This window comes from Oncorhynchus keta, chromosome 1, assembly GCF_023373465.1.
Source record: "Oncorhynchus keta strain PuntledgeMale-10-30-2019 chromosome 1, Oket_V2, whole genome shotgun sequence".
NCBI classification, from domain to species: Eukaryota; Metazoa; Chordata; class Actinopteri; order Salmoniformes; family Salmonidae; genus Oncorhynchus; species Oncorhynchus keta.
The window spans coordinates 97,138,857-97,151,696 of record NC_068421.1 but is presented as its reverse complement, the minus strand read 5'-3'; the positions used below and the strand labels follow the sequence as shown (position 1 = coordinate 97,151,696).

Below are 12,840 nucleotides of genomic sequence, written 5' to 3'. Positions count from 1 at the left end.
GCCCCCCTCCTTCATTATTAATACTATATATTAGTCAGAGCCTGGTCTGCCCTCCCTCCTTCATTATTAATACTATATATTAGTCAGAGGCCTCCCTCCTTCATTATTAATACTATATATTAGTCAGAGCCCCCCTCCTTCATTACTAATACTATATATTAGTCAGAGCCTGGTCCTCCCTCCTTCATTATTAATACTATATATTAGTCAGAGCCCTCCTCCTTCATTAATAATACTATATATATTAGTCAGAGCCCTCCCTCCTTCATTACTAATACTATATATTAGTCAGAGCCCTCCCTCCTTCATTACTAATACTATATATTAGTCAGAGCCTGGTCTGCCCTCCCTCCTTTATTATTAATACTCTATATTAGTCAGAGCCCTCCTCATTCATTATTAATATTATATATTAGTCAGAGCCTGGTCTGCCCTCCCTCCTTCATTATTAATACTCTATATTAGTCAGAGCCCTCCTCCTTCATTATTAATACTATATATTAGTCAGAGCCCTCCCTCCTTCATTACTAATACTATATATTAGTCAGAGCCCTCCCTCCTTCATTATTAATACTCTATATTAGTCAGAGCCCTCCTCCTTCATTATTAATACTATATATTAGTCAGAGCCCCCCTCCTTCATTACTAATACTATATATTAGTCAGAGCCCCCCTCCTTCATTATTAATACTATATATTAGTCAGAGCCCCCCTCCTTCATTATTAATACTATATATTAGTCAGAGCCTGGTCCTCCCTCCCTTCTTCATTATTAATACTATATATTAGTCAGAGCCCTCCCTCCTTCATTACTAATACTATATATTAGTCAGAGCCCCCCTCCATTATTAATACTATATATTAGTCAGAGCCTGGTCCTCCCTCCCTCCTTCATTATTAATACTATATATATATATATGAAAAGGTTATTTTAGGAACCTCTGCGGTATATTTTTACATTTGTACAGTGGCCTTCTAAAGTTACCTAAATTATTTATTTCTCCGTTTCTTTCTTGTAACCACTTTGATTGACTGTGTTCTAACAGAGGCTCTGTTATGTTACTGGACATCTTTGGGCTGTTTTAGGGTGTTACTAGACATCTTTGAGCTGTTTTAGGGTGTTGCTGGACATCTCTGAGCTGTTTTAGTGTGTTGCTGAACATCTCTGAAGCTGTTTTAGGGTGTTACTGGACATCTCTGAAGCTGTTTTAGGGTGTTACTGGACATCTCTGAAGCTATTTTAGGGTGTTGCTGGACATCTCTGAAGCTGTTTTAGTGTGTTGCTGGACATCTCTGAAGCTGTTTTAGGGTGTTACTGGACATCTCTGAAGCTGTTTTAGGGTGTTACTGGACATCTCTGAAGCTGTTTTAGGGTGTTGCTGGACATCTCTGAAGCTGTTTTAGGGTGTTGCTGGACATCTCTGAAGCTGTTTTAGGGTGTTACTGGACATCTCTGAGCTGTTTTAGGGTGTTGCTGGACATCTCTGAAGCTGTTTTAGGGTGTTACTGGACATCTCTGAAGCTGTTTTAGGGTGTTGCTGGACATCTCTGAAGCTGTTTTAGGGTGTTGCTGGACATCTCTGAAGCTGTTTTAGTGTGTTGCTGGACATCTCTGATGCTGTTTTAGGGTGTTACTAGACATCTCTGAGCTGTTTTAGTGTGTTGCTGGACATCTCTGATGCTGTTTTAGGGTGTTACTAGACATCTCTGAGCTGTTTTAGGGTGTTACTGGACATCTCTGAAGCTGTTTTAGTGTGTTGCTGGACATCTCTGAAGCTGTTTTAGTGTGTTGCTGGACATCTCTGAGCTGTTTTAGTGTGTTGCTGGACATCTCTGAAGCTGTTTTAGGGTGTTACTGGACATCTCTGAGCTGTTTTAGGGTGTTACTGGACATCTCTGAGCTGTTTTAGTGTGTTGCTGGACATCTCTGAGCTGTTTTAGGGTGTTACTGGACATCTCTGAGCTGTTTTAGTGTGTTGCTGGACATCTCTGAGCTGTTTTAGGGTGTTACTAGACATCTCTGAAGCTGTTTTAGGGTGTTGCTGGACATCTCTGAAGCTGTTTTAGTGTGTTGCTGGACATCTCTGAAGCTGTTTTAGTGTGTTACTGGACATCTCTGAGCTGTTTTAGGGTGTTACTAGACATCTCTGACGCTGTTTTAGGGTGTTGTTGGACATCTCTGAGCTGTTTTAGGGTGTTGCTGGACATCTCTGAGCTGTTTAGGGTGTTGCTGGACATCTCTGAGCTGTTTTAGGGTGTTGCTGGACATCTCTGATGCTGTTTTAGGGTGTTACTGGACATCTCTGAAGCTGTTTTAGGGTGTTGCTGGACATCTCTGAAGCTGTTTTAGGGTGTTACTGGACATCTCAGCTCTGTCTGATATTGACAGGGTCTGTGTTGCTGCTCAGCTCTGTCTGATATTGATAGGGTCTGTGTTGCTGCTCAGCTCTGTCTCATATTGATAGGGTCTGTGTTGCTGCTCAGCTCTGTCTCATATTGATAGGATCTGTGTTGCTGCTCAGCTCTGTCTGATATTGATAGGATCTGTGTTGCTGCTCAGCTCTGTCTGATATTGACAGGGTCTGTGTTGCTGCTGAGCTCTGTCTGATATTGATAGGGTCTGTGTTGCTGCTCAGCTCTGTCTGATATTGATAGGTGTATGTGATATGCCCTCCTCTTAAAGCCTGTGAATGAGGTCAGAGATTTGGAGACCTGGTCTCTATCCCAAATAAAACCCTATTCCTTAGGGTTACTACTTTTGACCAGAGCCCTATGGGTTTCTCTAAGGGTTTCCCTATGAGCCCTATGGGTTTCCCTATGAGCCCTATGGGTTTCTCTATGGGTTTCCCTATGAGCCCTATGGGTTTCCTTTTGAGCCCTGTGGGTTTCTCTATGGGTTTCCCTATGAGCCCTATGGGTTCCTCTATGGGTTTCCCTATGAGCCCTATGGGTTCCTCTATGGGTTTCCTTTTGAGCCCTATGGGTTTCTCTATGGGTTTCCCTATGAGCCCTATGGGTTCCTCTATGGGTTTCCCTATGAGCCCTATGGGTTTCTCTATGAGCCCTATAGGTTTCTCTAAGGGTTTCCCTATGAGCCCTATGGGTTTCCCTATGAGCCCTATGGGTTTCTCTAAGGGTTTCCCTATGAGCCCTATGGGTTCCTCTATGGGTTTCTCTATGAGCCCTATGGGTTTCTCTATGAGCCCTATGGGTTTCTCTATGGGTTTCCCTATGAGCCCTATGGGTTCCTCTATGGGTTTCCCTATGAGCCCTATGGGTTCCTCTATGGGTTTCCCTATTAGCCCTATGGGTTCCTCTATGGGTTTCCCTATGAGCCCTATGGGTTTCTCTATGAGCCCTATGGGTTTCTTTAAGGGTTTCCCTATGAGCCCTATGGGTTTCCCTATGAGCCCTATGGGTTTCTCTATGGGTTTCTCTATGGGTTTCTCTATGGGTCTCCCTATGAGCCCTATGGGTTTCTCTATGGGTTTCTCTATGGGTTTCCCTATGAGCCCTATGGGTTTCTCTATGGGTTTCTCTATGGGTTTCTCTATGGGTTTCCCTATGAGCCCTATGGGTTTCTCTATGGGTTTCTCTATGGGTTTCTCTGTGGGTCTCCCTATGAGCCCTATGGGTTCCCCTATGAGCCCGATGGGTTTCTCTATGAGCCCTATGGGTTTCTCTATGGGTTTCCCTATGAGCCCTATGGGTTTCCCTATGAGCCCTATGGGTTTCTCTATGGGTTTCCCTATGAGCCCTTGGGTTTCCTCCCTATGGGTTTCCTATGAGCCCTATGGGTTCCTCTATGGGTTTCCCTATGAGCCCTATGGGTTTCCTATGAGCCCTATGGGTTTCCCCCTATGAGCCCTATGGGTTTCTGAGCCCTATGGGTTTCCTAAGGGTTTCCCTATGAGCCCTATGGGTTCCTCTATGGGTTTCCTATGAGCCCTATGGGTTTCTCTCCTATGAGCCCTATGGGTTTCTCTATGGGTTTCCCTATGAGCCCTATGGGTTCCTCTATGAGCCCTATGGGTTTCCTATGAGCCCTATGGGTTTCTCTATGGGTTTCCCTATGAGCCCTATGGGTTTCTCTATGGGTTTCCCTATGAGCCCTATGGGTTTCCTCTATGGGTTTCCCTAGAGCCCTATGGGTTTCCTCTATGAGCCCTATGGGTTTCTCTATGGGTTTCCTATGGGTTCCTCTATGGGTTTCCCTATGAGCCCTATGGGTTTCTCTATGGGTTTCTCTATGGGTTTCTCTATGGGTTTCCCTATGAGCCCTATGGGTTTCTCTATGGGTTTCTCTATGGGTTTCTCTATGGGTTTCCCTATGAGCCCTATGGGTTTCTCTATGGGTTTCTCTATGGGTTTCTCTATGGGTTTCCCTATGAGCCCTATGGGTTTCTCTATGAGCCCTATGGGTTTCTCTATGGGTTTCTCTATGGGTTTCTCTGTGGGTCTCCCTATGAGCCCTATGGGTTCCTCTATGGGTTTCCCTATGAGCCCTATGGGTTTCTCTAAGGGTTTCCCTATGAGCCCGATGGGTTTCTCCCTATGGGTTTCTCTTTCTCTATGGGTTTCTCTGTGGGTCTCCTATGAGCCCTATGGGTTTCTCTATGGGTTTCCCTATGGGTTTCCTATGGGTTTCCTCTATGGGCCTCTATGGGTTTCTCTATGGGTTTCCCTATGAGGTTTCTCTATGGGTTTCTCTATGGGTTTCCCTGTGGGTCTGAGGGTTTCTATATGGGTTTCCTATGGGTTTCTATGAGCCCCTTGGGTTTCCTATGAGCCCTCTATGGGTTTCCCTATGGGAGCCTCTATGGGTTTCTCTGAGGGTTTCCCCTATGAGCCCTATGGGTTTCCCTATGAGCCCTATGGGTTTCTCTATGGGTTTCTCTATGGGTTTCCCTATGAGCCCTATGGGTTTCTCTATGAGCCCTATGGGTTTCTCTATGGGTTTCTCTATGGCCCTATGGGTTCCCTATCTATGGGTTTCTCTATGGGTTTCTCTATGGGTTTCCCTATGAGCCCTATGGGTTTCTCTATGGGTTTCTATGAGCCCTATGGGTTTCTCTCCCCTATGGGCCCTATGGGTTTCCCTATGGGGGTTTCTCTATGGGGGTTTCTCTATGGGTTTCCCTATGAGCCCTATGGGTTTCTCTATGGGTTTCCCTATGAGCCCTATGGGTTTCCCTCTATGGGTTTCCCTATGAGCCCTATGGGTTTCTCTATGGGTTTCTCTATGGGTCTCCCTATGAGCCCTATGGGTTCCTCTATGGGTTTCCCTATGAGCCCTATGGGTTTCTCTATGGGTTTCCCTATGAGCCCGATGGGTTTCTCTAAGGGTTTCTCTATGAGCCCTATGGGTTTCTCTATGGGTTTCCCTATGAGCCCTATGGGTTTCTCTAAGGGTTTCCCTATGAGCCCTATGGGTTCCTCTATGGGTTTCCCTATGAGCCCTTTTTCTCTAAGGGTTTCCCTATGAGCCCTATGGGTTCCTCTATGGGTTTCCCTATGAGCCCTATGGGTTCCTCTATGGGTTTCCCTATGAGCCCTATGGGTTTCTCTATGGGTTTCCCTATGAGCCCTATGGGTTCCTCTATGGGTTTCCCTATGAGCCCTATGGGTTTCTCTATGGGTTTCCCTATGAGCCCTATGGGTTCCTCTATGGGTTTCCCTATGAGCCCTATGGGTTCCTCTATGGGTTTCCCTATGAGCCCTATGGGTTCCTCTAAGGGTTTCCCTATGAGCCCTATGGGTTTCTCTATGGGTTTCCCTATGAGCCCTATGGGTTCCTCTATGGGTTTCCCTATGAGCCCTATGGGTTTCTCTAAGGGTTTCCCTATGAGCCCTATGGGTTTCTCTAAGGGTTTCCCTATGAGCCCTATGGGTTCCTCTATGGGTTTCTCTATGAGCCCTATGGGTTTCCTCTATGGGTTTCTCCATGAGCCCTATGGGTTTCTCTAGGGTTTCCCTATGAGCCCTATGGGTTTCTCTAAGGGTTTCCTATGGGCCCTATGGGTTTCCCTATGAGCCCTATGGGTTTCTCTATGGGTTTCTCTATGGGTTTCCCTATGGGTGGGTTTCTCTATGGGTTTCTCTATGGGTTTCTCTAAGGGTTTCCCTATGGCCCTATTTTCTCTATGGGTTTCTCTATGGGTTTCTCTATGGGTTTCTCTATGGGTTTTCTCTAAGGGTTTCCCTATGAGCCCTATGGGTTTCTCTATGGGTTTCCCTATGGGTTTCTCTAGGGTTTCCTATGGCCCTATGGGTTTCTCTATGGGTTTCCCTATGAGCCCTATGAGTTTCTCTATGGGTTTCCTATGAGTTTCTCTATGGGTTTCCCTATGGGTTTCTCTATGAGCCCTATGGTTTCCCTATGGGTTTCTCTATGGGTTTCTCTATGGGTTTCCCTATGAGCCCTATGGGTTTCTCTATGGGTTTCCCTATGAGCCCTATTCCTCTCTGGGTTTCTCTATGGGTTTCCTCCCTATGGGTTTCTCTGTGAGCCCTATGGGTTTCCCTATGAGTTTCTCTATGGGTTTCCCTATGAGCCCGATGGGTTTCTCTATTTCCCTATGAGGGTTCCTCCCTATGGGTTTCCTCTATGGGTTTCTCTATGGGTTTCCCTATGAGCCCTATGGGTTTCTCTATGGGTTTCCCTCTATGGGTTTCCCTATGGGTTTCCTATGGGTTTCTCTATGAGCCCTATGGGTTTCTCTATGGGTTTCCCTATGGGTTTCCCTATGGGTTTCTCTATGGGTTTCCCTATGAGACCTATGGGTTTCTCTCTATGGGTTTCTCTATGGGTTTCTCTATGGGTTTCCCTATGAGCCTATGGGTTTCTCTATGGGTTTCTCCCTATGGGTTTCTCTATGGGTTTCCCTATGAGCCTATGGGTTTCCCTATCCCTATGGGTTTCTCTATGGGTTTCTATGGGTTTCCCTATGGCCCTATGTTTCTATGAGCCCTATGGGTTTCTCTATGAGGGTTTCCCTATGGGTTTCCTCCCTATGGGTTTCTCTATGGGTTTCTCTATGGGTTTCTCTATGGGTTTCCTATGAGTTCCTATGAGCCCTATGGGTTTCTCTATGGGTTTCCCTATGAGCCCTATGGGTTTCCCTCCCTATGGGTTTCTCTATGGCCCTATGAGCCCTATGGGTTCCCTATGAGTTTCTCTATGGGTTTCTCTATGGGTTTCCCTATGAGCCCTATGGGTTTCTCTATGGGTTTCCCTATGGGTTTCCCTCTATGGGTTTCTCTATGAGCCCTATGGGTTTCTCTATGGGTTTCCCTATGAGCCCTATGGCCCTCTATATGGTTTCTCCCTATATGGGTTTCCCTATGAGCCCTATGGGTTTCTCTATGGGTTTTTATGGGTTTCCCTATGAGCCCTATGGGTTTCTCTATGGGTTTCCCTATGGGTTTCTATGGGTTTCTATGGGTTTCCCTATGAGCCCTATGGGTTTCTCTATGTTTCTCTATGGGTTTCCCTATGAGCCCTATGGGGGTTTCCCTATGAGCCCTATGGGTTTCTCTATGGGCCCTATGGGTTTCTCTATGGGTTTCCCTATGAGCCCTATGGGTTTCTCTATGGGTTTCCTGAGCTATGGGTTTCTCTATGGGTTTCCCTATGGGTTTCCCTCTGAGCCCTATGGGTTTCTATGGGTTTCCCTATGGGTTTCCCCCTATGAGCCCTATGGGTTTCTCTATGGGTTTCCCTATGAGCCCTATGGGTTTCCTATGAGCCCTATGGGTTTCCTCTATGAGCCCTATGGGTTTCCCTATGAGCTCTATGGGTTTCCCTATGAGCCCTATGAGCCCTATGGGTTTCCCTATGAGCCCTATGGGTTTCCCTATGAGCCCTATGGGTTTCTCTATGGGTTTCTCTATGGGTTCCTCTATGGGTTTCCTATGAGCCCTATGGGTTTCTCTATGGGTTTCCCTATGAGCCCTATGGGTTTCCCTATGAGCTCTATGGGTTTCTCTAGCCCTATGGGTTTCCCTATGGGTTTCCCTATGAGCCCTATGGGTTTCCCTATGGGTTTCTCTATGGGTTTCCCTATGGGTTCCTATGGGTTTCTCTATGGGTTTCCCTCCCTATGGGTTCCTCTATTTTCCCTATGAGCCCTATGGGTTCCTCTATGGGTTTCCCTATGAGCCCTATGGGTTTCTCTATGGGTTTCCCTATGAGCCCTTTGGGTTCCTCTATGGGTTTCCCTATGAGCCCTATGGGTTCCTCTATGGGTTTCCCTATGGGTTCCCTATGGGTTTCCCTCCCTATGGGTTCCTCTATGGGTTTCCCTATGGGGTTCCTCTATGGGTTTCCCTATGAGCCCTATGGGTTCCTCTATGGGTTTCCCTATGAGCCCTATGGGTTCCTCTAAGGGTTTCCCTATGAGCCCTATGGGTTTCTCTAAGGGTTTCCCTATGAGCCCTATGGGTTCCTCTATGGGTTTCCCTATGAGCCCTATGGGTTTCTCTAAGGGTTTCCCTATGAGCCCGATGGGTTTCTCTAAGGGTTTCCCTATGAGCCCTATGGGTTCCTCTATGGGTTTCTCTATGAGCCCTATGGGTTCCTCTATGGGTTTCTCCATGAGCCCTATGGGTTTCTCTAAGGGTTTCCCTATGAGCCCTATGGGTTTCTCTAAGGGTTTCCCTATGAGCCCTATGGGTTTCCCTATGAGCCCTATGGGTTTCTCTATGGGTTTCTCTATGGGTTTCTCTAAGGGTTTCCCTATGAGACCGATGGGTTTCTCTATGGGTTTCTCTATGGGTTTCTCTAAGGGTTTCCCTATGAGACCGATGGGTTTCTCTATGGGTTTCTCTATGGGTTTCTCTAAGGGTTTCCCTATGAGACCGATGGGTTTCTCTATGGGTTTCTCTATGGGTTTCTCTAAGGGTTTCCCTATGAGACCGATGGGTTTCTCTAAGGGTTTCCCTATGAGCCCTATGGGTTTCTCTATGGGTTTCTCTATGGGTTTCTCTATGGCTTTCCCTATGAGCCCTATGGGTTTCTCTATGGCTTTCCATATGAGCCCTATGAGTTTCTCTATGAGCCCTATGAGTTTCTCTATGGGTTTCCCTATGAGCCCGATGGGTTTCTCAATGAGCCCTATGAGTTTCTCTATGGGTTTCCCTATGAGCCCTATGAGTTTCTCTATGGGTTTCCCTATGAGCCCTATGAGTTTCTCTATGGGTTCCTCTATGGGTTTCTCTATGGGTTTCCCTATGGGTTTCCCTATGAGCCCTATGAGTTTCTCTGTGGGTTTCTCTATGGGTTCCTCTATGGGTTTCTCTATGGGTTTCTCTATGGGTTTCCCTATGAGTCCTATGGGTTTCCCTATGAGCCCCTCTATGGGTTTCCCTATGAGTCCTATGAGTTTCTCTGTGGGTTTCTCTATGGGTTTCTCTATGGGTTTCCCTATGGGTTTCCCTATGAGCCCTATGAGTTTCTCTATGGGTTTCCCTATGAGCCCTATGGGTTTCCCTATGAGCCCTATGGGTTTCTCTATGAGCCCTATGGGGTTCTCTATGGGTTTCTCTATGGGTTCCTCTATGGGTTTCTCTATGGGTTTCCCTATGGGTTTCCCTATGAGCCCTATGAGTTTCTCTATGGGTTTCCCTATGAGCCCTATGAGTTTCTCTATGGGTTTCCCTATGAGCCCTATGGGTTTCCCTATGAGCCCTATGGGTTTCTCTATGAGCCCTATGGGTTTCTCTATGGGTTTCCCTATGAGCCCTATGGGTTTCCCTATGAGCCCTATGGGTTTCTCTATGGGTTTCCCTATGAGCCCTATGGGTTTCCCTATGAGCCCTATGAGTTTCTCTGTGGGTTTCTCTATGGGTTCCTCTATGGGTTTCTCTATGGGTTTCTCTATGGGTTTCCCTATGAGCCCTATGGGTTTCCCTATGAGCCCTATGGGTTTCTCTATGAGCCCTATGGGTTTCTCTATGGGTTTCCCTATGGGTTCCTCTATGGGTTTCTCTATGGGTCTCCCTATGAGCCCTATGGGTTTCTCTATGGGTTTCCCTATGAGCCCTATGGGTTCCTCTATGGGTTTCTCTATGGGTCTCCCTATGAGCCCTATGGGTTTCTCTATGGGTTTCCCTATGAGCCCTATGGGTTCCTCTATGGGTTTCTCTATGGGTTTCCATATGAGCCCTTTGGGTTCCTCTATGGGTTTCTCTATGGGTTTCCCTATGAGCCCTATGGGTTTCCCTATGAGCCCTATGGGTTTCCCTATGAGCCCTATGGGTTTCTCTATGAGCCCTATGGGTTTCCCTATGAGCCCTATGGGTGTCTCTATGGGTTTCCCTATGGGTTTCTCTATGGGTTCCCCTATTAGCACTATGGGTTTCTCTATGGGTTTCTCTATGGGTTTCTCTATGGGTTTCCCTATGAGCCCTATGGGTTTCCCTATGAGCCCTATGGGTTTCTCTATGAGCCCTATGGGGTTCTCTATGGGTTTCCCTATGGGTTCCTCTATGGGTTTCTCTATGGGTCTCCCTATGAGCACTATGGGTTTCTCTATGGGTTTCCCTATGAGCCCTATGGGTTTCCCTATGAGCCCTGTGGGTTTCTCTATGAGCCCTATGGGTTTCCCTATGAGCCCTATGGGTGTCTCTATGGGTTTCCCTATGGGTTCCTCTATGGGTTTCTCTATGGGTCTCCCTATGAGCCCTATTGGTTTCTCTATGGGTTTCCCTATGAGCCCTATGGGTTTCCCTATGAGCCCTATGGGTTTCTCTATGAGCCCTATGGGTTTCCCTATGAGCCCTATGGGTGTCTCTATGGGTTTCCCTATGGGTTTCTCTATGGGTTCCCCTATTAGCACTATGGGTTTCTCTATGGGTTTCTCTATGGGTTTCTCTATGGGTTTCCCTATGAGCCCTATGGGTTTCCCTATGAGCCCTATGGGTTTCTCTATGAGCCCTATGGGGTTCTCTATGGGTTTCCCTATGGGTTCCTCTATGGGTTTCTCTATGGGTCTCCCTATGAGCCCTATGGGTTTCTCTATGGGTTTCCCTATGAGCCCTATGGGTTTCCCTATGAGCCCTATGGGTTTCCCTATGAGCCCTATGGGTTTCCCTATGAGCCCTATGGGTTTCTCTATGGGTTTCCCTATGAGCCCTATGGGTTTCCCTATGAGCCCTATGGGTTTCTCTATGAGCCCTATGGGTTTTTCTATGGGTTTCCCTATGGGTTCCTCTATGGGTTTCTCTATGGGTCTCCCTATGAGCCCTATGGGGTTCTCTATGGGTTTCTCTATGGGTTTCCCTATGGGTTTCCCTATGGGTTTCCCTAAGAGCCCTATGGGTTTCTCTATGGGTTACCCTATGAGCCCTATGGGTTACCCTATGAGCCCTATGGGTTACCCTATGAGCCCTATGGGTTTCCCTATGAGCCCTATGGGTGTCTCTATGGTTTTCCCTATGGGTTTCTCTATGGGTTCCCCTATTAGCACTATGGGTTTCTCTATGGGTTCCTCTATGGGTTCCTCTATGGGTTTCCCTATGAGCCCTATGGGTTTCTCTATGAGCCCTATGGGTTTCTCTATGAGTTTCCCTATGGGTTTCCCTATGGGTTTCTCTATGAGCCCTATGGGTTCCTCTGTGGGTTTATCTATGGGATTCCCTATGGGTTTCTCTATGGGTTTCTCTATGGGTTTCTCTATGGGATTCTCTATGGGCCCTGTGGGTTGTGGTCAAAAGTGGGGCACCATATAGCGACACAGTCATGGATGCTCCCAGATCTGATTGACAGTCCTCTCTGGATGCTGAATGCTCAGACTCAACACATGACGGTGCACTTTGTTCCTCTCAAACCTGATATGATCTCTGTGTTCTGCCAGTACGCTCCAAGAGAGTCACTCCACTAACCAAGTCTCCTATCTGTCTGTCTGTCTGTCTGTCTGTCTGTCTGTCTGTCTGTCTGTCTGTCTGTCTGTCTGTCTGTCTGTCTGTCTGTCTGTCTGTCTGTCTGTCTGTCTGTCTGTCTCTGTCTGTCTGTCTGTCTGTCTGTCTGTCTGTCTGTCTGTCTGTCTGTCTGTCTGTCTGTCTGTCTGTCTGTCTCCAGAACTACTCAGTGTTGGAAGTGGGACCTGCCCCTACGGTGATCAAGTTGAACAACTCCACATATAACAACCTATACTGGCAGGAATTTGAGGACGCCTGTGTCTATGAGTGCCTGGACGGGAAGGACTGCCAGAGCTTCTTCTGTTGTTACGATGAGTGTAGAGGAGGCGGATGGAGGAAAGGACGGATCCACATAGATATCCTGGAGCTGGACGCTTATTCCAGGGTCTTCTTCCCCACATCCTTCATTCTGTTTAACGTAGTCTACTGGGTCAGCTATCTGTACCTTTAGCAGGCTGTACTGGGAAGGCTATATATACCTTCAGCAACCTGGAGAGAGAGGGAGGGAGAGGGGTGCCATAGACTTTAAGACCAGAGAGAGAGAGAGGTGCCAAGGACATTAAGACCAGAGAGAGAGAGAGAGAGGTGCCATGGACATTAAGACCAGAGAGAGAGAGGTGCCATGAACATTAAGACCAGAGAGAGAGAGAGGTGCCATGGACGTAAGACCAGAGAGAGAGAGAGAGAGAGGTGCCATAGACTTTAAGACCAGAGAGAGAGAGAGGTGCCATGGACATTAAGACCAGAGAGAGAGTTGCCATGGACATTAAGACCAGAGAGAGAGAGGTGCCATGGACATTAAGACCAGAGAGAGAGAGAGAGGTGCCATGGACATTAAGACCAGAGAGAGAGAGAGAGGTGCCATGGACATTAAGACCAGAGAGAGAGAGGTGCCATGGACATTAAGACCAGAGAGAGAGA

At 47.2% G+C, this 12,840-nt stretch overlaps 1 protein-coding gene across 1 annotated transcript in view; it reads left to right on the top strand.

Annotated features, from left to right (window-relative positions):
- Window positions 1-12,392, top strand: part of LOC127908780 (gamma-aminobutyric acid receptor subunit gamma-3) — a 361,942-nt gene extending 349,550 nt beyond the window's left edge. The window contains exon 9 of the mRNA XM_052468107.1: window positions 12,080-12,392. Within this exon, the coding sequence (XP_052324067.1) occupies window positions 12,080-12,370 (291 nt within the window). The 3' untranslated portion in view covers window positions 12,371-12,392. The remainder of the gene's footprint in view (window positions 1-12,079) is intronic.
- Window positions 12,393-12,840: the final 448 nt, after the last annotated feature.